Raw genomic sequence first — 25,500 nt, 5'->3', positions numbered from 1 at the left:
GTCCAGGGGATAGCATTTCCTATATAATTACATAAACACAATTTTTCATTAATATACTTGTATTTAATCATACTAACACTTATTATACTTGTATAAACATATCATTTATTGTTGTTGTTATGGGAGTTTAATGGCACATAAGCTACTATGGCTATAATGAGCCCATATCATTCATATAGGTTCCTTCTGTCATCAGAGGCAAACCCCCCCCCGCCCAATAACTCAAATATAAATCCTCTCAAGGCTATCAGAACATTTGCATTGACATAGGGCATATTGCCTACAGCAAGTTCACCATCACGCCATAATCAATGAAAAGTGCGGCTGTGCAGTATCATTTAATCAACACAAACAACCAGAAGGCGGGAATTGATCCCTTTTCAGTCTGACCACCATAGAACAAGAAGGAAGTAAGAACCCATTCTCATTTAATCTAATACATACCCATTGGGCTTTGTGTCGCCTATCCCAGTTTGCTGATTCTGACACTATTTTTACAAAATTTAAATTTAACACATATTTTACAAAATTTAAATTTAACACATATTTTACAAAATTTAAATTTAACACATTATCTTTTCTCATTTATTAGTACTTCCCATTTAATTTCTGTTAATTTAAATACAATCACCTAAAAATTTAAATCAGGCAAAACTGGAATGGGGACAACATAAGCAGGTAGGTATGAGACACTCTTTTAGTCTGGCTACTGGTCTGCTCAAAGTCCCCAACCAATGACCAAGTGAGAGAATGTTAGTTACAATTTTCATTGTTTATTATCATTTTTTATTGTTATTTTCATTGTTCATCATCATTTTTATTTTTATTTCCATTAAAATTTTATATAGGCCTTCCAGGCTAAAGCTAGTATACTTTTACTAACTTATTAGTTTGGTCCTTATTCACCTAATTCCCTACAGATAGATACCACTAAATAAAATTAACTAATATAATTTCATGCACATATAATGCCTAATTGCCCTATGTGCAATAGCATTAACGTTGCACAACTGACAGGTACCTAATATAAACTTTACCAAATATCATTTTTATAGTCTTCAGTAAGAACACTATATATATATATATATATATATATACAGTAAGAAATATAACAGTTAAATGTGAATATGGAAGTGTAAGTTATACAGAATGCCAAAAGCAGAGAAGAAAATGCAGGTATCATAAAGACGATTAAAAAGGATTGACTTGTAAAAAATGATTAAATAAGAATGAAAAATAAACAGTAACTCACTGGTATTATATATATATATTTCAGTGTGTGTGTGTGTGTGTGTGTGTATATATATATACACACACTGAAATTGTGTAAAAGACTGCAATGTAGTCTTATTTTGGTCACCTTTTCATTTCTTATTTTAATTTCTTGCCTGGTCACCTCATCCTATCATATATCACTATATTCCTTATCCATTTCGTCAAATTCACTTCTGGTGTATACCGTAGATTCAGGATTAAAGAAAATCTTCTTCACACTTTCTACATACTATATATATATATATGTTTTAAAGGTAGCAACAGTTTAAAATATTATTAATAATAGAAATAAAAATAAAATTAAATAAAAATAATAATAATGGATTATGAACCTGAGACTCTGCTATATGCAGAAAGTACCCAGCGACCATAATATATACATAAGTTAGTAGTCGTGAAAGGCAATGTGCTAACGTTACTTGACTGGTAATGCTAGTTATGGAGAACAAAAGGCGAATGGAACTGTGATCACAATCACAGTGAACAAAGCCGGGAGCTAAGATAAAGAAGAAGTAATAATGAATAATAAGAAATAATAAGAATAACTTAGTGCTGTTCATCCTGTGACCTCAGCACCTTTTTTCGAGGGCCAGCCGCCGAAATCAAAGGAGGAAACGGCAATAAGTGGGTATAGCCTCTCTTTCAGCCGCCTAAATCAAAGGAGGAAACGGCAATAAGTGGGTACAGCCTCTGTTTCTGACATGAAGTACAGCCCCACGTAGTATACTAGGATGTAGGTCAGGTTTGTTTAAGTCAGTTAAAATAATTTATGTTTAGGTCAGTTAAAATAATTTGTTTAAATAAATAGCTTAGGTCAGTTAAAATAATTTGTTTAAATAAATAGCTTAGGTCAGTTAAAATAATTGGTTTAAATAAATGGTTTAGGTTTAAATAAATGGTTTAAATAAAATAATTTGTTTAACTTTAATATTACCATATTTCCCCATGTATAAGACGCTCCCATGTATAAGACGCACCTTAATTTTGGGTGCCGAAATTTGAAAAAAAATATATTACATAAAGTTATTGAACTCAAGTTTTATTCATCATAAAATTCATACAACTCATCACTGTCAAAACTCCCATCCATTAGCTTATCCTCATCTGTGTGTGATGTCGAATCACTGTCTTTATATATTGCCATGTCCTCAGTTCCATCTATGGCATTTGAAATGCCACGCTTCTTAAATGACTTGACAACGATCTCAATCTTGATATTATCCCAGAATCTTTTCACCCAGGTACAAACTTCTCCTATAGTTGATTTCTTCACTCTTCCTGCTGGTGTCAAATTGTCCCTAGAAGACTTCTTCCATTGGTTCCATTCGTCTCTCATGGCAGCTTTGAAGGGTTTGTTAATGCTGACATCAAGTGGTTGGAGCTGGGATGTCAAGCCTCCAGGTATGATGGAAAGTTTTGTTTTTTGCTCTGCAGCAATCTTCTTTGCATTTTTTGTTATGTGTGCCCTGAACTGATCAAGCACCAATAGGGCAGGTTTGCGTAAGAGCCCACCTGGTCTCCTGCTCCAAACTTTCTCAAACCAGATCTTCATCCCATCCTGATCCATCCAACCCTTGTCATGAACGTGGACAATCATTCCTCGAGGAATGTCTTCTTTTGGCATTGTTTTGCGTTTGAAAATCAGCATAGGAGGCAGCTTGGTTCCATCGGCACAACAAGCTAGAACAACTGTATAATGGTTCTTTTCATGTCCACTTGTCTTCACAGTTACAGTTTTCACCCCCTTCTTATTAACAGTTCTGTTACATCAAATTGAAGGGGGACTTCGTCCATATTTGCAATCTGTCCCAACTCAAACTGATGTGTCTTCTGACATTGAATGACAAAACAATGAAATTCAAGGACCTTCTGCTCATAGCTTTCAGGCATCTTTTGGGCAAGTCTGGTGAGTGTACGCATGCTTAATCCATTCCGTTTCATGAACCTGAAGCACCAATTGTGTCCTCCTTTGAAATCAGTAACTTCTTTTTCATCAGCAATTCTTCTTGCCTCATGCTGAACCATCTTTGTGGACACAGAAATTCCAATTGGCCTTTGCTCCTCAATCCATATCTTCAATTCCCTCTCTAAATCAGACCATTTTGCTGACATGTCTCTAATGGCCTTCTGCCGTGGCGTTTTCAGTAGGATTTCTTCTTCCCGTAGCCAGTCTCGGATTGTTTTCTCAGTTAGAGGAGAACCAAATTTACGTTCAGCAGCACGATTTCCATTCACTTTTGAAAACTGGATCACTTTTAACTTGAATTCAGCACTGTACGAAAATCTTTTCTGAGCCATTTCTGGGCAGAACGTGGCAAAACGAAACCTAATATACTGGTAAAAAGTGCGAAACGATGTGCGCAAAGACAACAAGCGCGAAAAATGCAAGTAAAAAAAAATCTAAAATCGCACCCAGTTTTTAGACCCCAAATTTTTCGAAAAAAGGTGTGTAATATTGATAATGTAGCACTATATTTCATGGCTGATCCGACAGAGGCTAGAAGTGAAGAATAAAAAGCAAGGAAGGGATAACTTACAAGCAATAAAGGGACAACTTACATGTGGTCTTAGCGATCTGTACTGTTGTGGAGAAATAAATTGTTTAGATTGAATGTGGGCTATGGTATGTGGTATAGGCTAGTGACCCCTGGTGTAAGGAATCGGGAAAGTTTTAAGTTTTTTAATCTTGTTATCCCTTCCTTGCTTTTTATTCTTGTTATTCTTTACTTCCAGCCTCTGTCGGGTCAGCCATGAAATACAATGCTCCATTATCAATATTAATATTAAAGTTAAACTTATTTTAACCGACTTAAATTATTTTAACTGACCTAAGCTATTTATTTAAACAAATTATTTTAACTGACCTAAACAATTTATTTTAACTGACTTAAACATAAATTATTTTAACTGACTTAAACAAACCTTACCTACATCATAGTATACCACGTGGGGCTGTACTTCATGTCAAAAACAGAGGCTATACCCACTTATTGCCGTTTCCTCCTTTTATTTCGGCGGGTGGCCCTCGAAAAAGGCGCTGAGATCACGGGACGAACAGCAGTTATTCTTATTATTCATTATTACTTCTCCTTTATCTTAGCTCCCGGCTTTGTTCACCGTGACTGTGATCACAGTTCCATTCGCCCTTTGTTCTCCATAACTAGCATTACCAGTCAAGTAATATTAGCACATTGTCTTTCACGACTACTAACATATATATATATATATTAAAGCTGTTGATTAATCCCATTAACTAATGTGATTAACACGTTTATTTTAATGACAATTAACTTTAATCATAACATTAAAATTAATCTTAACATTAAGTGCATCTGGGACTGAAATATAGCAGAAAATCTTGCTAGCAGAGCAGTGGAAATCTTAAGCAATAGTTTGTGTTTCAATCAGATTAATCTCAGTTTTAATATTTCTATATTCACGCTAACCTGAAGCAATGCATATTCTTTTTAGAGGCTCTACCGTTTTAGTCATACATTTTAGTTAGTAAGCATATATATATAATAAATAACCTTCAAATCATTCATTCGCATAATGGTATGAATGTTCAGTTTCATGGGGCTGTATCTTTTAGTTGAACTTTTCAATTTACCAAACTGTAAAAATTTCATTTTCACTACTGTTATTGCCTGTAACAGTGCCAAAACCTTCTGCTTCAGGTATCAAAATGGCCACCACCAAAAAATGTTAGAACCTTACACATCCACAGCCTTGGATCAACTGTTCCCACCCCCAGGGGCTCACATTTGGTGAGTATGAGCAGTTTCAGCTTGGCACACCCAGGGTCCTGAGCTGGATATCACCATTCTTATCTTTCTTGGTGATTCCCTTCTACTTCTCTCTCTCTCTCTCTCTCTCTGGGTAAATTCAGAAATTTTTTTTTTGCCTGGTGCAGCATAAGCCTCAGGCTTCCTTGTGCCATATGGCTAATAATAATAATAATAATAATGAGCACTACTGTGCACGCTTTTACCAACAGAGGATTGGCAGCTGTAACTCAAAACACATTGTACAAAGTGATCATTCTTGTTATTTCGTTTCATATTTTGTATGGTCATGAACAAAAACAAAGAAGGTCCGTAAAATGGTCCACTTACATTTACTGACAACAAAACTGTGATATATGAATATTGTGGTAAACATTTTAAGTATCATCACAGTACATCAATGCATTTGGGGCAGTTGGAACATCAACATCTTGAACAAACTAGTGTTAGTGGTACTGAAATGTGCCAGATAACTTTGAATGACATGCATAAAAAATGAAAATTAATGGATCGAGCTCAATACAATAAGTTAATCAACTCCATTGCCAAATGGGTTGCACAAAACTATCTTCCAATTAATATTGTTAAGGACAATGGCTTGCAAGAAACCATTCGCTGTTGCTTCAGGTAAAGAAGTATATATTTTACATCATCACATTCAACAATTATAGCAAGGCCCAATATGCTCTACGAATCTGAAAAATCAATCAGTTACTCCAAAACACTTTGAACATTTCACTGACAGCCAACTATTGGACAAGTGTTGCAAACCAAAGTTATCTGGGTACAACAGCTCATTTTATTGACAGTCAGTGGTGTTTTCAAGTTTTTTGTTCTTGGTGTTTACATCATGGAAGAACGTCATTTCATGGAAATTGCAGTTAAGCATATAAACAGCGTAATTAATGATTGGCAACTATCAATAAAAGTAAGATCAGTAGGAACAGATGCTTTTAATATGATAAATGACATTAGACAAATGTCATTTGAATCACTATTGTGTGTTGAACATGCTATATAGTTGTCAGTAGAGAAAGGTTTGGCTGAAGCTGGTTTAGAAGCTGTTATCAAATGTTGTAAAATTGTGGGTCATTTTAAACACAGTCCTGCCAACTTTAATGAGTTGAAACAAGAACTGATTAAATGCCACATGCCTCCAGAAACACCTATCCAGGATATTGCTACTATATGGAACTCAGCATTTAATATGCTAGAGCACTCCTTGAAGCAAAAAGATGCAATGATGGCTGTACTATGTAGTCAAAAACGCAACTTGTCATTACTTAATTAAAGTGAATCGGAAAAGTTTCGTGTTTTGTAATCTCTGCCAGAACTACGCAAAATAGCTAGAGATATTGTGCAGAAATAAGTATGTATTGTGTTCAGTTGCTCTTCTATGCTTTATGTATTTGTTAAAAACATGAAAATATCAGAGGACGATCCTGCATATGTCTTAAGATTTAAAACTGCTTTCTGTGATGATATGAAGAAACCTCTGGAAGGTTGCAATCAAGAATGGCTGAAGATTACCTTAGCTTTAGGTCTCAGATTTAAAAAGTTGAAGTGCTTGCAGAAACAAGAAAGAAACAGTGTATAGTCAATTACTGAAAGCAAACTTAAGGATCTCAAAGCTAATCAAGTTCCAGTAAGTGATTGTTGTACATGACAAAATTCCAGCAAAGTCAGTCAAGTTGCTATTTGATTTTTCATATGATACAAATGATGAAATGGGAATGATGTGCACATTTCAAATGAATGTTATAAATCTGAGCCTGACATTGAGTAGAATGCTTCTCTGCTACAGTGGTGGATTACACACCATGCATCATATCTGCTTGTTGCACAGCTTACATTGAAATATCTGACATCACCCAATACTACTGTGCCGTATGAGAGACTTTTTCACTTTTATTTTATTAATTTATTATTATTAGCCATATGGTGCAAGGAAGCCTGAGGCTTATGCTGCACCAGCCAAAAAGAAATTTGAGAGAGAGAAAATCACCAAGAAAGAGAAGAATGATGATATCCAGCTCAGGACCCTGGATGTGCCAAGCCCATACTTACCAGATGTGAGCCCCGGGATTAAACTTGCTAGACATTTACTTGATACAAAGTGAGCTTCACTCAGTGTTATCAACTTAAATCAAATTAATTGTCACAATAACTGGTTAAATGGAAAAAATGAATATTTTTAATTATCTCAAGACTAAAGTTCCTAATAACCATTTAATTTCTCATTTTATTTTAAATAAAGACTTATTTTTGTAATAATTCATACAATGTATTACTGTTGTTAGTAGTTTATAACACTTAGTTTTCATTACACATCAGGATTATATGTGACTTGAAATAAATTTAATAAGATTAACTAAAGATTGATTTTTTTTTATCAAAAGATTAATCGGGATCAAAATGTTTACTCATTCAACAGAATATATATATAAATAAATTGGATACTATTAGTTACTTCCATTTTCAAATTGATAAAATTGTTAAAACCAATAAGCACGAAATTTCCAAATTATACATGCATACTTTATTCAATTTGAAATTCATATAGAATTTTATTGGTGGATGAAACCTATGGCTCTAATAAAGTCCCAACATAATTAAAAAATGTTGGGTTGAAAGCACTGGAATATTTATTTACCTCACAAACCACAACACAAAAAACAATTTTAAAAAGGGTTGAAGAGAATAACTATCAAAGTTGTAGAAGGAGCATTTTAGGGCTTTGAAAAGCCCTAAAATATTCCTTCTGAGAGTAAGATATCTTTAAAAAGTTAGTCAGCTTTATTTAACCCTGAGCTAAAATGACAATTGTTTGAAGTGCAATCAAAAGATTATGGTGGAACTGGGAGGTGCTATCAACTATAAAGCACAAAAAGGTGTTTAAAGTTGCATACCAGCATAGTGCACAGCAGCTTTTCTAACTTCACAATCACTTGCAGCTCTTCTAACTTTTCTACGATCACTAATCTTCTAGAAACTACTTTTCTGTCCTCCTCACGCTAACCACAAGGGTCAACTTGAGCTGGTTTACCTTGATTTATCCTCTATATTTGACCCTGTTCACCCATCAGTGCTTCTGTACCTACCGAATTTTATGGTGTATACAAGACAATTTGCTCTTTTTCACACAAGTATCCTTCCCTCCACAGCACCCTTCTATTAGAATTTAACAATTCCTTTCTAATTAAAGAATTATCTGCTGGAATTCCATAGGGAGGTACTCTTTCTGCCCTTCTCTACCTTAATACTACCTTTATTGTTTATGCCAAAGATGAAAAAAATTTGGTTATATTCAGGAGGCACATAATTATTTTAGCCTTTTTGGCCTTGGTACTAATCCTGATAAATGTGCCCACATTTCTTTCTCCAAGAAAACCATTCCTTTTAATCTTACCCTTCTTATTGGATCTCAGCTGGTTAAATCAGTTCTATATATTTTTTTTTTTTTTTATGTGAACCCCAAACACGAGAGGTATTAGAACCTATAGTAATTAGTACCGTGCTTGGGTTGGAGGTTGAGAAGACGAAAGAAGATATTTGTTGACATTGGACTTTAACTTCTGTAGATTGTAATTTTCAGGAAATACGTATGAAGGAAGGTTGTTCCAGAAAACGGCAGTTGAATGAATAAATGAGGAAGAGGAAAAGTTGGTTCTGTGGGTTTGAAGTTGGACAGTAAATGGATGTTGGCTGGTGGCGGCACGTGTTCGGACTGTTTTGAAAGAGAGAGCGGGAATTATAGAAGTCAATTCAGAAGAACAGTGCCCATGGAAGTATCTGTAAAAGAGGCAAGCAGCAGAAACAGTGCGTCTATGAGAAAGCGAGTGGAGAGACTCTGTTAGAGATGAGTCATTAATTAACCTAACTGCCCTCTTCTGAATGGAATCAAGAAGCCTGAGAGAGGTTTTGGGGGCACCACCCCAAATGTGGGAACAATATTCCATGGCAGGGCGGATTTGCGATTTATACAGAGTGAGCAGCTGTTTGGAAGAAAAGTAACGCCGAGAGCGAAAGAGAAAACCAAGTTTTTTAGATGCAGAGGAAGCAATATTTGTAATGTGCTTGTGCCAAGAGAGATTAGAAGTCAGGGTAATCCCCAAAAGAGATATATCCTTTTGCCTAGAAATTGGAGTGTCACTAAAGATAAGCATAGGAGCAGAAGAATCCTTTTTGCGAGATATAAGACAAGACTGAGTTTTAGAAGGGTTGAAATCAACTAAGTTGTCTTTGCCCCTCTGGAGAATTACCTGAAGATCGGCATTTAAGGAATTGGTAGCAGATTTTCGAGAAGTTGAAGCTGATTGAGCAGGACAATATAGGATTTGTAGGGATTGACAATAGAGGATTGATAGGATTTCCAGTCAATGGAAGAAGGTCATTGATATACAAGAGGAAAAGAGTGGGGGAAAGAACTGAACCTTGGGGGACACCGGCATTAGTGGAGAAGTTAGAAGACAGAGAGCCATCTACCATCACCCTCAGTGAGCGATCAGAGAGAAAACTGGATAACCAATTACTAAAAACAGTTGGCAAACCATAAGATGGAAGCTTGTTTAGAAGACCTTTATGCCAAACACGATCAAAAGCCTTTGAGATGTCAAGAGCAACTACTTGTGTTTCACCGAACCTTTCCATTGAAGTAGTCCATAAATGGGTAACATAAGCCAGGATATCACCAGTGGATCGACACTGGCGGAATCCATACTGGTGATCGTTGATCAGACGGAAGGTTTCTAGGTAGTTTAAGAGTTGGCGGTTAATTGATTTCTCCATTACTTTAGAAAGAGTAGAAGTAATTGCAATGGGACGATAATTGGATGGGAGGGATTTGTCACCCTTTTTAGGAACTGGCTGGATATGAGCAAATTTCCAAGCAGAAGGAAAAACACCTTTGGAATAAGAAAGTGAAAAAAGGCGGCAAAGAATAGGAGTAAGTTCAGGAGCACAGATTTTGAGAACAAGTGGAGAAATACCATCAGGACCTGGAGCTTTCTTAGCATCAAGATTCATCAAAATCCTTCTGATATCCTTTTGACGGAAGACCACAGGAGGCATTGAATGGACCGTGTTGGGAATGGTGGGAGGTGTTTTACCAAGTTCATTAATACATGAGCTGGAAGAAAAATGGGATGCTAGCAGGTCAGCTTTATCCTTGGCTGAAGTGACAACAGAACCATCTGGTTTGGACAGAGGTGGAAGCAGAGATGGGCAAAAGTTGCGGCTAATAGCTTTGGCAAGAGACCAGAATGCTCGGCTACCATTAGGGCAAGAAGCAAGTTTTCTACTCTTAGCCTGTTCAAACTCTAGTTTGGACTGATTAATAACTGCTTTACAATTGTTGCGAGCTTTGGTGTAGGCAGAAAATGAAACTGAAGAATTAGAAACAAGCCAATTACGATATGCAACATTCTTCTCTTGAACAGCCTTAGCACATTTATTGGAAAACCAAGGTTTAGATAAAGGATGAGATTTTAAAGTGGAGTGTGGGATAAAGGATTCCATTCCTGCAAGAATAATTTCACTGACACGATCTGAGCAAACGTTGACATCAGAAGTTTTGAAACAGTAATCCGACCAAGGAAAAGAAGAAAAGAAGTCACGCAGGTCATCCCATTTTGCATTCTTGTAATGCCAAACAACACGAGGTTGGGAATAGCCATGAGATAAAGGTTCCATTGGAGAAGAGACAATCACCAAGTTGTGATCTGAAGTGCCTAAAGGACCTCTCACTTCGACCGTGTACTTAGAAGGGTTGTCTGTGAGAAAAAGATCAAGCGTATTGGCTGTATGATTCGGATTGTCCGGTATTCTTGTAGGTAAATGAACAATCTGTGCTAGGTCATTAGTAATTGCAAAAGCCTCAGCATCTCGACCTGCTGGGTCGGTGTGACTAGAAAACGGAAGCCAGCTGGAGTTGTGAACATTAAAATCACCAAGGAAAATTACCTCACTGTTAGGAAAGTTGGACTGGAGAAAGTCAAGTTGCAACGAGAGGAAGTCAAAGAGCTCCAAGTGATTAGTGGAGTTGGGAGAACGGTAGAGACAACAGATGAATTTGACACAATGAGGTAGAGAGATTTTAAGCCAGAGAAGATCGAAGAGAGGAGATTCCAAATTGCCAAGTCTCTGACAGGGAATATCAGAACGGACATATGCACAAGTACCACCTTTGAGGCGAAAGGAATCATACAGCGAATAATTTGGGCATCTGAGATGAGCAGTAGTTGAATCAACCGATAACTGAGATTCTGTCAGAAAAAGTACATGTGGTTTGGCAGACTGCAAGTGGAAATGGACATCGTTGAGATTAGAATTGAGACCACGTATATTTGTGAAATGAATTAGGAAGTCCTTGGGAGGTTTAGATCTTTTCGCAGATAAGCTTGTTCTATTAGTTTGACAATTCATGGTGTATTCAATAGTAAGAAAAAGTGGGTGGAACATGCTGTATGAAGTAATGAAATTTTTGGATATGGCGTACATGTGGTAAGAATATACCCAGATCCTTGACATAACGTGGCCTCGACAATGCTCCCCACATACACACTACTCGGACTCCCTCCAGTCACTATCTGGCAGAGTAGAGGTAGCAAGATTATACACTAGCTGATCCGGAAGCCTCCTTGAGAGTTACCAATAGGTTCGGTCCGGTGTACTAACTAGCGGCCGGCCTGCGAAAACCGTTTTAGAGCTGTACCCTCGAAATGTAAGGAATATTGGATCTCGCCACGACGTTCATCATAACCTCAAAAGTCATCAATCATACTGCATGATGGAAGAGATAGGGAAGGGTTGACCGGAACTTAGCTCTAGAGACTAAACATGGGTTCCACCACTTCAAGCCTCCAATAAGCAAAGTGGTGGTATTTCACCGGTTGATGAGAGTCATCTACCACCTAGTACTGCCTGGTAACATAGAGGAGCGGCGTTCCTCCATGTGGTGTGGGCGCCACACCTCGACCCCTGCTTACGTTGGTTCACACCTGGGTGGTCACCCACCATGTGCTTGTGCATGGAGGTTATACCCAGGATTACTAACAGTCCCACCATCGTGAAGGTGCAAGCAGAGGATTTGGCTGTCACAGACCGTCCGGACTTCGCCGAAATTGGGTCCACTTGACTTGAGTGTCACCCGAATATCAGTTCCATCAGCGTTTTAGACTCCCAGGTAGCAAGTACAGCTTGTCTGGCATATCTGAGGGAATGTCTGTGACAACCTCAAGGACCAATATTATAAAGAACTTTGATACTAAACGTATTTTTCATTCTAGCATCAACTTTCTTAAAGCTTTATCTCTCTGTGTTGTGGCCATTAACACAATAGCTGCTTTGTGTCTAAGTCAGTTACCGTTTGTTGCTATAAAACCTATTCTCTTTTGTCTATTTTATATGCTGCTGAAAACTGGTCAGTTGAGGCACCCTCTCACATTAAGAATCTCCTCTTGGTGGAATTCAGCTACTAACACGGACTAACCTAAAAACTGGCCAGGAACATACCATCTCCGGCACTACAACAGAAAAACTTAAACTGGGTTCCACTCAAATTGCTTCACATTAAATCTTTACAGGCAGTTTCCAAATTGTGCTCAAATGTTTAGCAGGCCTCTTCTATTTGGGATAAGGAGTACTAGACAGAAATCATCTCTATCTGAATCTTATCTCTTAATATTTTCTTTCCTTATCACTCAAACGTATTTAGTAGCTCAATGTACATTCTTATTCTTTGTAGACCAATAATAGGACTCCTGTGTGTGAATGTGTGCATGCAATATTTGATTCTTGATACAAGATAAGACTGATTTTATTATTATTTATGTTGCTTTGTAATCTAATGTAAACCCTTATGGCCTTTGTTGTATCAGGCATGTTTTTTCTAATCAAGTGTGTATTCAGCTTGCACAACAAAGAAATGGATATTTATTTATTTAGTTCTTTATTTCAGTGTTATTTCGTTCTGCGTTCACTCAAATCTTTTGGCATGAAAACATAACTCATAAGAAAGAAAAATTAACTCCAAGCATCTTCATATATTTTATATATGAAGAGCAAAGCAATTATGATGATAATTGCTTTGCTTCATATATTAGAGCAAAGCAATATGATGATAAATCAATTATTTCCTTATTATGGGCTGTGGAGTCACACAAAATGCTTGATGCAGCAATTTAACATAAAGAATGGAACACCACCGACTTACATGTATATTTCACTATTTTTTGCAATATTTTTAAGGACATCGGAACACTCTAGGAAAATATAATAATCTCATTCAAAGCAACACATCTGGTCACCTTAATTTAATTATTTATATTTATTTATTTTATTAGTCATGTATTTTGAAGTATTTTGAACAGGTTCAGTTCCAATAAATGCAATAAATGACTATGAGAAATCCTGTTACCTTTAATTTCTGAGCTTGTGTTCTTACTTGAAGAAGTTCTCGTATGGAGTCAATGAAGCCCTGATAGTGAAAGTTGCACATCCGTTCAATATCCTTGTCATGATTTTTAATTCGTGAATCAAGTCTTTCCATAAACTTTTCATGTTCATCGCCATCATAAATTGCCCTATGGAAAAAGTTAAGTATTAACTTATAACATAAATATTAACAAAACATGTTTTTATTTAAAAAGACAGTTTATGCATCTTGTATTAAAGGCAACTAATTTTATGTATTACCAAATACAAAAAATTGCAATTCATTTAAAAGAGTACATAACTTAAAACTAACAATGGTGATGACTGTAATATGAGTTTTGTGACATGTCCTTTATTGATGTTAACCAGGGTAAGAAAATAATCATAACTCACCCTATTTCTATCTGCTATAAACAAATGTCCATGTCACGTGAATCTTATTTTCTCTGCCCATAAAGAAATCAAAGCAATTTCACATGAAAACTAATAGCGACTGAGAATAATTTCTAAATTAGAAAACTTAGTCAAATTTCAGTTAAAGTAACACTAATAATAAAACCAAACCTTCCCCCAATGCTACCTAGAAATAATAAAGTTTATAAAAACCTAGAGGGAACCAGGGTCATCCTAAACCTCAAAATGAGGATTTAAGTATATGTTGAATATTAAAAAAAAAGGAAATAAAATTAAAATAACTATCAGAGTGATGACCATATGAATTTTAGTATTCCTTCATTAGTTTCAATTTTCAATCTACATCATTAACTGTACTGAAATTCTAGAAATATGACTGTAAAAAATTCAGATCTCTCACAACTAGTGTACAAGAAACAACACGTGTAATCACCTACTGTTTTTAGTACTACCAATATTATTTTTAAGCAAGTTTTTAATTAAAAAATTTAAAAATCAAAATAAAATAAGAACAATCTCCATTATTTCAAATTTCTTCATTTTCATATTTTCATATATTTTCTTTTTCCAAAAAGAATACACATGAATGGTGGGTGGGTAAACAATGCACAAATTATGCTACTGCTTATGTAGCTATCATTGTTTTCACTATTTTACTGATACAATATTTTTTTTGTAATTACAGTAAACCCCCACGAATAGCGGGGGTTACGTTCCTGAGAAATGTCGCGAATACCGAAAACGCGAATACTGAGTTATGGCTCCCATAGTAATAAAGGGGTTCCCGTTCCAAAGTATGAAATATATAAGAAAAACTAGTCTAAAATTTTGTCTATGTATGTATTATATGTACCTTCATAATATGACTATGTATATAAACAGTACATAGTGAAATGCAAGCATACGGCATCGAAATGAAAATAAGAAACAATTAAATATTAAATGTAATAAAATGCCTTTGCTAGCAAAAAAATTTATCCCGCCAGTGCTATCACCAGTTTCGCTAAAGTATTGATAAGGAGTTTTGCCTTTACACGAATGATGAGTGAACTTAACGGAATTTTATTTCGAGTTCGGTCTTCTATCCACAGATTTAAAGCTTTTTCCATTTTTTCTAATTTAACATCACGAGTTACAGAGCAAATTTTTGAAGCAATTAGCGCGTTTTCACGGACACTACGGCGGATTTTTTGATTGATCGTACTGTTGACTCATTGATTTTATAATATTTTGCCACTGAGGAGACAATTTCACCATTAGAAATTTTGTCTAATAACTCAATTTTATTCACTAATGTCATCACCTTCTTTGATCTTTTCACATTTCCCTTGTTATTCGTAGCCATATTTTTGTACAGGTTAGAAAGAGCTTGTCCACAATAAAGTCACTTTCTTCTTAACACACTGGAAAAGTCTGTTTTACACTGCAAAACGGTAGAGTTATCATTTTTGTGAGCATATCAATTTATAAATTGATAAATTTATTCAATTTATAAGCATATAAATTAAAAGCAAACGACCAAACCTTCCATGACAAGCGCATAACACATACTGAACAAGGATTAGCCAGAAACATCCACGCTCGCGATTTTGTCAACCCTCTCCCCCCACCCACTGAGCGCTGTTTTGACCAGGAAAGATAATTTTAGCCACGCCCATGCTTTTTTATGGCGGAAAATATTCACGGCGCTTTAAAATTCACGTTTTTTTGGTTTCATTTTATATTAAATCGGCGATCGTGAATACGCGAAACCGCGAATACAGATACCGCGAATAGCGGGGGTTTACTGTATATACCTTACAACCCCTTTTAGTTTCCACCGTGGTGCCAAAAGTGTGGATAACATAAAGTAATTGATGTTCCTGAGTTACCAAATTCCAAGTAATGTCAATGATTTTCATCCTATTTCTGCATGCTTCCCTTTTCTGAAAGTATCTAAAGAAAAATTCTGCTGAAACCATAATCTAAACAAATTTTTTGCAGGTTGTTTGAATACTGCTCAATGGCATTAGAAATGTTCAACCTCTGCATTGGTATACATGGGTTGACCTTCACTTTTTTTTTTTTTTTTTAACTTTGCTTAATTCTCTTGATGTCCCCTGTTATTTTTGTTTTAGGATTGTTGGTCCAGTTTTGTAACTGTTGAAGAATAATGTCTGACAAATCGTCAATTCTTGGTCAAGATATTTAGGTTTAAGGTGGCTTTCATGAAATTAAGGTTGTCTGTTACTTCTTACAATCTCAACATTCCCTAGGGAAAGCTCTGTGTGATTTCCATGTTGCAAGATCTGTTCAAAAAGCTTTGGGTGGAAGCAGCATTAGCAGAGGCATATGATGCAAGAAAGCAAGGTTATACAGCATCAGCCAAAAAAAAATAAAAAACCCATCCCATTTCACTAATCCATTTGTTCCAAATGATTGTCTAGTTCTGCCTTGAATTTATTTACGCTATCAACTTCCACAACAACAGATGGAAGCTTATTCCAGCAATCAACTACCCGCTGGCTAAAGGCAAATTTCCATACAACTATTCTACATCTTCTTTCCTCAGTTTCAATCTATGCCCCCTCAGGTTTGTAATCTGAGCAAGAGGAAGAATCCCATCAGCATTGAGTCTGCTCAATCCATTCACGGCATTATACACTTCAATCAGATCACCATAGACTACCGCAGATATCAGACTACGGTACATATAAGCTTGTCTGTAATCAAGTCACAAAGCAGGTTACACAAGCAAAAGCATATCATGAGAAATCTTTGGCAAAAGATGCAAAGAAAAACTGCAGACTTCTTTGCTTATGTAAACTCTAGAAGGAAGGGGTTGAATCAGATTGGTCCACTTGATGTCGATGGTTCGAACGTTGATGACCTTATTGAGGTAACTGAAAAACTGAGTAATTTGTATCTATTCCTCATTCAAACGTGAGAAAGTCTCGGGGGCTCACATCTGGTGAATTATGGTTTTGGCACACCCAGGGTCATGAGCTAGATATCATCATTCTTCTCTTTCTTGGTGATTCCCTTCTACTTCTGGCTCTTGATTTCTTTCTCTCTCTCTCTCTCTCTCTCTCTCTCTCTCTCTCTCTCTCTCTCTCTCTCAGGGTAACTCAGAAATTTTTTTTGGCTGATACAGCCAAAGCCTCAGGCTTCTTTGCATCATATGACTGATAATAATAATAAGTCTGTAGGAAAGTGGAGGCCAGAAGCGTATTAAACTCTAGCAAGGAGCTAAATAATTTTGTAATAAATGAGAGCAAAGTGGAGGAGAAATTGTTGACGTTGAACATAAAAAAAGAAATGAAGGTGGATAGTATCTACCCAGTTATATTTAAGAAGGCAGCAAAGGAAGTAAGCAGACCCTTAGCCATAATTATGGAAGCTCCTTGATTCAAGGGGGGGTCCCCATGGATTGGAGATGTGCAAACGTGTCCCCAATTCACAGAGGGATTGAAAGGTGACATGAATAATTACAGACCTGTTAGTTTAACTTCTGTTCCAGGGAAAATAATGGAGTTACTGGCTAAAGAAGTACTGCACAATCATCTAGACAAGACTGCAGTTATAGTTCAGTCACAGCATGGGTTTGATGAGGGGAAGTCTTGTCTACCAATTTGATTGAATACTATGATGTGGTCACAAAGTAAGTGGATGCAAAAAATAATTTTGATATCACATACTTAAATTTTAGGAAAGCTTTTGATTTGCTAATGGAAGACTAGTGTACAAATGGGAGCAGTATTGCATTAAGGGCAAGTTGCTGCAATGAATAAAGAAATGGTTCAGTGGGAGAAGACAGAGAGTGGTTATCAATGGACAGTGCTCTTCATGGACTAATGTTACGTCCACCAGGGTTAATTAGTGGAATCCACCAGGGTTCGGTGTTGGGCCCCCTCGTTGTTTTCTGTATTTATCAATGACATTGATGAAGGTATATCAGGGTTAATATCCGATTTTGCAGATAATATGAAGGTTGGCAGGGTTGTTAATGACAGTACACTACTGCAACAGGATCTAGAAAAGTTCAGCAGACAGACTGAGAGGTGGCAACTGAAGTTTTACATTGACAAATGTAAAGTGCTGCATATGGGTAGCAGTAACTTCAGAGTAACATACCAACTGTGTGGTACTACACTCAGGGAAGTGGAGAATGAAAAGGAAATGGGCGTAATTGTGCAGTCAGATAAGTTTTCTGAGCAGTGCACACGGGCTGCAAGAGTAGCTCATGGTGTCTTGTCAATGATAGATAGGAATTTTGCCACCAATGGGACAATCACAAAGGTGATTGTTCCATTGTATAATGCAATGGTCAAGCCACTGCTTGAGTACTGCAAACAGGTCTGAAGGTCTCATTTTAGGAGGATATATAGAAATGTTGGAACAAGTAAATAGAAAGGCAACAAGACTATTGAGAGGAACAAAGGGTTACTCTTACCAAAAAAAAGGTTTAATTCTTCAAACTGCAGCATCTGGAGACTAGGCATAGGTCCTTCAGGCTGTCGTGGACATTTTCTCATATATGCCAGACAAGCTGTGCTTACTACCTGGGAGTCTAAAACGTTGAATGGAACTGATATTCAGGTGACACTCAGGTTAAGTGGACCCAATTTCGGTGAAGTCCAGACGGTCTGTGGCAACGAAATCCTCTGTTTACACCTTGACAATGGTGGGACAGTTAGTAATCCTGTTTATAAACCCCATGCACAAGCACACTGTGAGAGATCACCCAGGTGTGAACCAACATAAGCAGGGGTCGACGTGTGTGGCACCAACACACCACATGGAATGCTACCCCTCTGTGTTACCATGCAATACTAAGTGGTAGATGACTCTCATCAACTGGTGTAATAACACCACTTTGCTTATTGGAGGCTTGAATTGGTAGAACCCATATTTAGTCTATAAAGCTAAGTTCCGGTCAACCCTTCCCCATCTCTTCCATCAATGCAGTATGATTAATGACTTTTGAGGTTATGATGAACACCACAAGGTATGTTCGTGTCAGACGGCACCTGGGATTTCTCCCATCTCACAGCGAGATCCAAACTTCCTTACATTTCGAGGGTACAGTTCTAAAACGGTGTTCATAGGCCAGCCGCTAGTTAGTACACTGGACTGAACCTATTGGTAACTCTCTACGAGGCATTCGGATCAGCTAGTGTATAATATTGCCAGATAGCCACATAGCTAGTGTATAATATTCCCTCTGCTTGGCCAGATAATGACTGGAGGGAGTCCAAGTAGTGTCTATGCAGGAGGACTGTCAGAGCCACGTTATGTCAAGGATCTGAGTATATTCTTACCGTGTGTACGCCATATCCAAAAATTTTACACAGCAGGTATTACAGCATTACATCATAGAGCATGTCCCCTCCACTTTTTCTTACTATTGAATACACCATAAATTATCAAACTAATAGAGTAAACTTATCTGCGAAAAGATCTAAACCTCCCAAACACTTCCTAGTTCATTTCACAAATATACGTGGTCTCAGTTATGTCCATTTACAGTCTACCAAACCCCATGTACTTTTCTTACAGAATCTCAGTTATCAGTTGATTCAACCACTACTCATCTCAGTTGTCCAAATTATCCGCTGTATGATTCCTTTCGCCTCTAAGGTAGTACTTGTACATATGTCCGTTCCAATATTCTTTGTCAGACTTGGTAATTTGGGATCTCCTTTTTTGATCTTCTCTGGCTTAAAATCTCTCTACCTCATTCTGTCAAATTGATCTGTTGTCTCTACCGCTCTCCTAACTCCACTAATCACTTGAAATTCTTTGACTTCCTCTCTTTGGAACTTGACCTTCTCCAGTCCAACTTTCCTAACAGTGAGGAAATTTTCCTTGGTGATTTTAATGTTCACAACTCCAGCTGGCTTCCGTTTTTCTAGTCACACAGACTCAGCTGGTCAAGATGCTGGGGCTTTGACCTCGCACAGATTGTTCATCTACCTACCAGAATACCATACAATCGGCGCCTCCATAGCCAGGTGGGCAAGAGCAGCAGTGCATAGCACACGCTTCTTGATTAGACATATACGTTGCCCTACCGGGGTTCAAGCCCATGATCACCAAATCTGGAGAATGCGGGAAAGTCAGGGAATGACCACCGCATATCCCCAGAGCAATATGGCCTTTGTTGCAAATGCTCCTAAAAACCAAATAACAACAACCACCACCATACAATCCTACCATACAGCCAACACGCTTGATCTTTTTCTCACAAACAACCCTCCTAAGTACACAGTCGAAGTGAGTGGTCCTTTAGGAACTTCAGATCACAATTTGGTGATTGTTTCTTCTCCAATGGAGCCTTTATCTGATTGCTATTCCCAACCTCATGTTGTCTCGCATTACTAGAATGCAAAATGGGAAGACCTGCGAGATTTCTTTTCTTCTTTTCCTTGTTCAGATTACTGTTTCAAAATTTCTGATTTCAACGTTTGCTCAGATCGTGACAGTGAAATTATTCTTGCAGGAATGGAATCCTTTATTCCACACTCCACTTTAAAATCTCATCCTTTATCTAAACCTTGGTTTTCCAATAAATGTGCTAAAGCTGTTCAAGAAAAGAATGTTGCATATCGTAATTGGCTTCTTTCAAATTTTCAGATTCATTTTCTGCCTACACCAAAGCTTGCAACAATTGTAAAGCAGTTATTAATCAGTTCAAACTAGATTTTGAACTGGCTAGGAGTAGAAAACCTGCTTCTTGCCCTAATGATAGCCGAGCATTCTTGTTCCTTCCAAAGCTATTGGCCGCGACTTTTGCACATCTCTGCTCCCACCTCTGTCAAAACCAGATGGTTCTATTGTCACTTCAGCCAAGGATAAAGCCAACCTACTTGCATCCCATTTTTCTTCCAACTCATATATTAATGATCTTGGTAAAACGCCTCCCACCATTCCCAACATGCTCCATTCAATGCCTCCTGTGATCTTTCTTCAAAAGGATGTCAGAAGGATTTTGACAAATCTTGATGCTAAGAAAGCTCGAGGTCCTGATGGTAATTCTCCACTTGATCTTCTGTGCTCCTGAACTTACTCCTGTTCTTTGCCACCTTTTTTCACTTTCTTATTCCAAAGGTGTTTTTTCCTTCTGCTTGGAAATTTGCTCATACCCAGCCAGTTCCTAAAAAGGGTGACAAATCCCTCCCATCCAAATATCGTCCCATTGCAATTACTTCTACTCTTTTTAAAGTAATGGAGAAATCAATTAATTGCCATCTCTTAAACTACCTAGAAACCTTCCGTCTGATCAACTATCGCCAGTATGGATTCCTTCAGGGTCGATCCACTGGTGATATTCTGGCTTATGTTACCCATTTATGGACAAATTCAATGGAAAAGTTAGGTGAAACACAAGCAGTTGCTCTTGACATCTAAAAGGCTTTCGATCATGTTTGGCATAAAGGTCTTCTAAACAAGCTTCCATCTTATGGTTTGCCAACTGTGTTTTGTAATTGGTTATCCAGTTTTCTCTCTGATCACTCACTGAAGGTGATGTTCCTCCAAAGTTCAGTTCTTTCCCCTACTCTTTTCCTCGTGTGACCTTCTTCAATTGACCGGAAATCCTATCCATAGTTTTGCTGATGATAGCACATTGCATTCCACTTTGAGAAACCTCGCCCTGCTCAATCTGCTTCAATTTCTCGAATATCCGCTACTCACCAAGTAATTCTCTAGTGGGGCAAAGACATCTTAGTTGATTTCAATCCTTCTAAAATTCAGTCCTGTCTTATAGCTCGTCAAAAGGATTCTTCTGCTTATCTTTGGTGACACTCCGATTTCTATGCAAGATGATATATTTGTTTTGGAGATTACCCAGACTTCTAATCTCTCTTGGCACAAGCACATTACAAATATTGATTCGTCTGCATCTAAAAAACTTGTTCTCTTTCGCTCTCAGTGCTTCTTTTCTTCTAAACAGCTGTGCAAATCACAAATCTGCCCTACAATGGAATATTGTTCCCACATCTGGGGTGTTGCCCCCAAAACCTCTCTCTCAGGCATCTAGATTCCAATTCAGAAGGAAACAATTCGGCTAATTAATGACTCATCTCTAACAGAGTCTCTCTACTCTGTCTCATAAACGTTCTGTTTCTGCTGCATGCCTTTTCTGCAGATACTTCCATGGGCACTGTTCTTCTGAATTGGCTTCTATAATTCCCGCTCTTTCTTTCAAAACAGTCTGAACATGTGCCACCACCAACCAACATCCATTTACTGTCCAACTTCAAACTCACGGAACCAACTTTTCATCTTCGTTGTTTATTCATTCAACTATTGTTTTCTGGAACAACAGTTTAATAAATGCAGGAACTTCATACGTATTTCCTGAAAAATTACAGTCTACAGAAGTTCAAGTCTAATATCAACAAATATCTTCTTTCATCTTCTCCACCTCCAACCCATGCATGGTACTAAGTACTGTAGGTTCTAATACCTCTCATGTTTGGGGTTTTCATAAAAAAAAAAAAAAAAAAAAAAAAGCACCTGCAAGGTGATCTGATTGAGGTGTATGAAGTCTTGAACAAGCTCAATGCTGATGGGATGGGACATTAATTCAAATTGAGAAAAGACAATTGTAAAATAGATGTGTGGAAATTTTCCTTTAGCCAGTGGGTGGTTGATATTTTGAACAAACTTCCACCTGTCGTAGTGGAGGTTGACAACTTAAATAAGTTCAAGGCAGAACTAGATAGGCATCTGGAATGAAAGGATGGGTAAAATCGGAAAGGGTGTTTTTTTTTGACCGATGCTATATAAGTTTGCTTTCTTGCTTTATATACCTCTACTAATGCTCTGAAGGAAGAACTAGACATATTACAGGAGAGATTCATACATGAGTAATAAAAGCCAAGATATCAGTGGGATGTGACTGATTAATATAAGCCAAGGTATCACCAATATGATTTTGCAGGCATCAGTACTGAAGGAATCCACATTAGCTACAGTTAATCAAATATACGGTTAAGATAACGTGAGCAGTGGCATTTGATCTAGACCTCCATTACTTTGGAAAGCAGTGAAATAAGTGTAATAAAATGATAACTGAAATGAACTTCATCCTTTTAAGGAACCAGCTGGATATGAACAAATTTTCATGCAGAAGAAAAAAAATGAAAGCACAACAGAAGTGTAAAAAGGCAACCAAAAAAGCAGGAGTTAGTTCTGGGACCAGGCAAACACTGGCCATCAAAACCTGGAAACTTCATGGCAGGAAAATTGTTCAGAACTTTTTTAATGCCCTTCTTGTGCTTTTCCTGGTAGCAAAAGTTCAAAAGTTGACAAAACTCCATGACCTGCTCTGGCAGCCCGTCTGCACTGTCAGAGAAATTAATATCTGACTGCACAATTACCCCCAGGTCTTGTTCATTCTCCACCTCCCTGAGTGTAGTACCACACAGTTGGTACGTTCCTCTTGGGTTACTGCTACCCATATGCAGTACTTTGAATTTGTCAATATTAAATTCAGTTGCCACTTCTTGGCCCATCTACCCAACTTTTCTAGATCCTGTTGAAGTAGCATACTGTTTATTGTCATTAACAACCCTGCCAAAATTCATATCATCTGTAAACATTGAGCCTGATATACCTTCATCAATATCATCGATAAATATAGAAAACAACAATGGGCCCAACACCAAACCTTGGGGGATTCCATTAATAACATTAGTCCACAAAGAGCTGTGTCCACAACTTACCACTCTGTCGTCCGCAACACAAACATCCCTTTATCCATTGTAGCAACTTGCCCTTAATGCCATACTGCTCCAATGTGTACACTAGTCTTCCATGTACAACAGAATCAAAAGCTTTCCTGAAATCCAAGATTGTTCACCATTAACCCCAGGGGCTCACATCTGGTGAGTAGGACTTGGCACACCCAGGGTCCTGAGCTGGATATCATCATTCTTCTCTTCCTTGGTGATTCCCTTTTATTTCTCTCTCTCTCTCTTGGGGTAGTTCAGAAATTTTTTTTTTTTTTTGGCTGGTGCAGCATAAGCCTCAGGCTTCCTTCCACCATATGGCTAATAATAACAATCACTAGCATATCTTGAACTTTCCCATAACTTCCTAAATATCAAGTTTAACTTAAGCAGCTTGGAGGTTATGTGTTGTTTAAGTAAAGTTAAGTGAAATTGACAAAAAACAATGATATGTATGATGCATTAGTCTGAATTTCCTAAATTTTAATCATTTTATGAACTTTAAAATCGAAATGACAAATAGTTTCATAAAAAAAAAAGAAAACTTTGAACTTAAATTTTTAATTAATAATAAGTAACACTATTCAGCAAAAATCCCATATTTTTTGCTCCTTGTTAAAATTCAGGATGATTATTGTAGATTTGATGCTTATAGATTTAATTATGCTAGTCTTGAACCATATTGCCATAACAGCCACTAATTTTAAGGGAGAAAGAATTAAAGTCAAAAACTGAGTTTCTAGTAAAAAAAAAAAAAAAAATTCATATATTATATACAGTACTAAAATTGAACAATGGGCTATTAATCAGCAGTTTCTTATCCTATTTACAAAAATGTTTATCTGAAAGCAAAATACTTATTTTCTCGTTTTTTGCCTTTTATAATCGTTCACTAATGTCTCCCATACAAAATTCCAACAGTAATCTGCCAACATATATGGACTCCATTTTCCCTGGTATCTTTTTCCCATTTAATTAATATCTTGATAAAACCTTTCACCATATTCATCGGATACTGCTCACAAGTTTTCAGGAAATAAGTCTAAATGGGAATGTAGGAAATGAAGCTTTAACATGTTACATCCCAACTCTCTATACTCTAAAATTAGCTCATCCACAATTTCACTGTAATTTTGTGATTTCTCATTGCCTAAAAAGCTCCAGCAGACGTCTTCACACCAGGCTTCTTATTTCTGTAGCATTTAATTTTTTAGTGAATTCCTCATCTCGGAATAGCAGTTTGATTTGAGGATCCACAAAAATTCCCTCATCTTGGGCTCTAATTCGAGGAAACGTTTGTCTGAAACAGGAAAATCCTTTTTTTGTCCATTGCTTTCACAAATATTTTTTATCAAACCTAGCTGAATGTGCAATGGATGTAAACAGATTTTTGACTTGTCAACCAACAGAGGATGTGCTACATTTTTTTTGGCCTGGTGTAGTTTCTGAACAGTCTGAACAGTTTTACCCTGTAGTGGCAATCTTTTGCTCAGCTGTCCCACTAGCATAAAAAGCAGCAGTGTTTAGTGTATCCACCTTGCAACCCAGTCAGCAAAACTACCACTTTAAGGTCAGTACAGATATTCCATTTGTATTCTTGATAGCATATTTTTTTCAAAAGAACTTGTAGGTTTTCGTACATTTCATGTGAACTGCATGGGCCAATGGAATAGATGGATACTTATTTCCATTAAGGAGTAAAATTGCTTTCAAACTGACCTTGGATGAATCAATGAAAAGCTTCACTTGACTTGCAACCATCCTCCAACAAAATGAATTTATGCCCATTCAAGTGTGCCTGAGCAAGAGGAAGATTCCACCAGCATTGTGCTAATGGACTATAATGCACATTGGAATCCATTATAGTCAGATCTCCT

The 25,500-nt window shown here is 37.1% G+C and overlaps 1 protein-coding gene across 2 annotated transcripts in view; it reads right to left on the bottom strand.

Moving 5' to 3' along the window:
* Nucleotides 1-25,500, bottom strand: part of Sec15 (exocyst complex component Sec15) — a 654,019-nt gene that overhangs the window by 620,289 nt on the left and 8,230 nt on the right. For both annotated transcript variants that reach the window (XR_016546976.1, XM_090374206.1), the window contains exon 2: nt 13,477-13,642. Coding sequence is in view for 1 of the 2 variants with exons in the window: in XM_090374206.1 (XP_090230332.1) it covers nt 13,477-13,642 (166 nt within the window). In the remaining variant the exon portion in view is untranslated. The remainder of the gene's footprint in view (nt 1-13,476; nt 13,643-25,500) is intronic.

Source organism: Mastigoproctus giganteus, chromosome 5 (assembly GCF_048544385.1).
Source record: "Mastigoproctus giganteus isolate SK-2022 chromosome 5, ASM4854438v1, whole genome shotgun sequence".
NCBI lineage: Eukaryota > Metazoa > Arthropoda > Arachnida > Uropygi > Thelyphonidae > Mastigoproctus > Mastigoproctus giganteus.
This window is presented reverse-complemented; position numbering and strand designations above follow the sequence as displayed.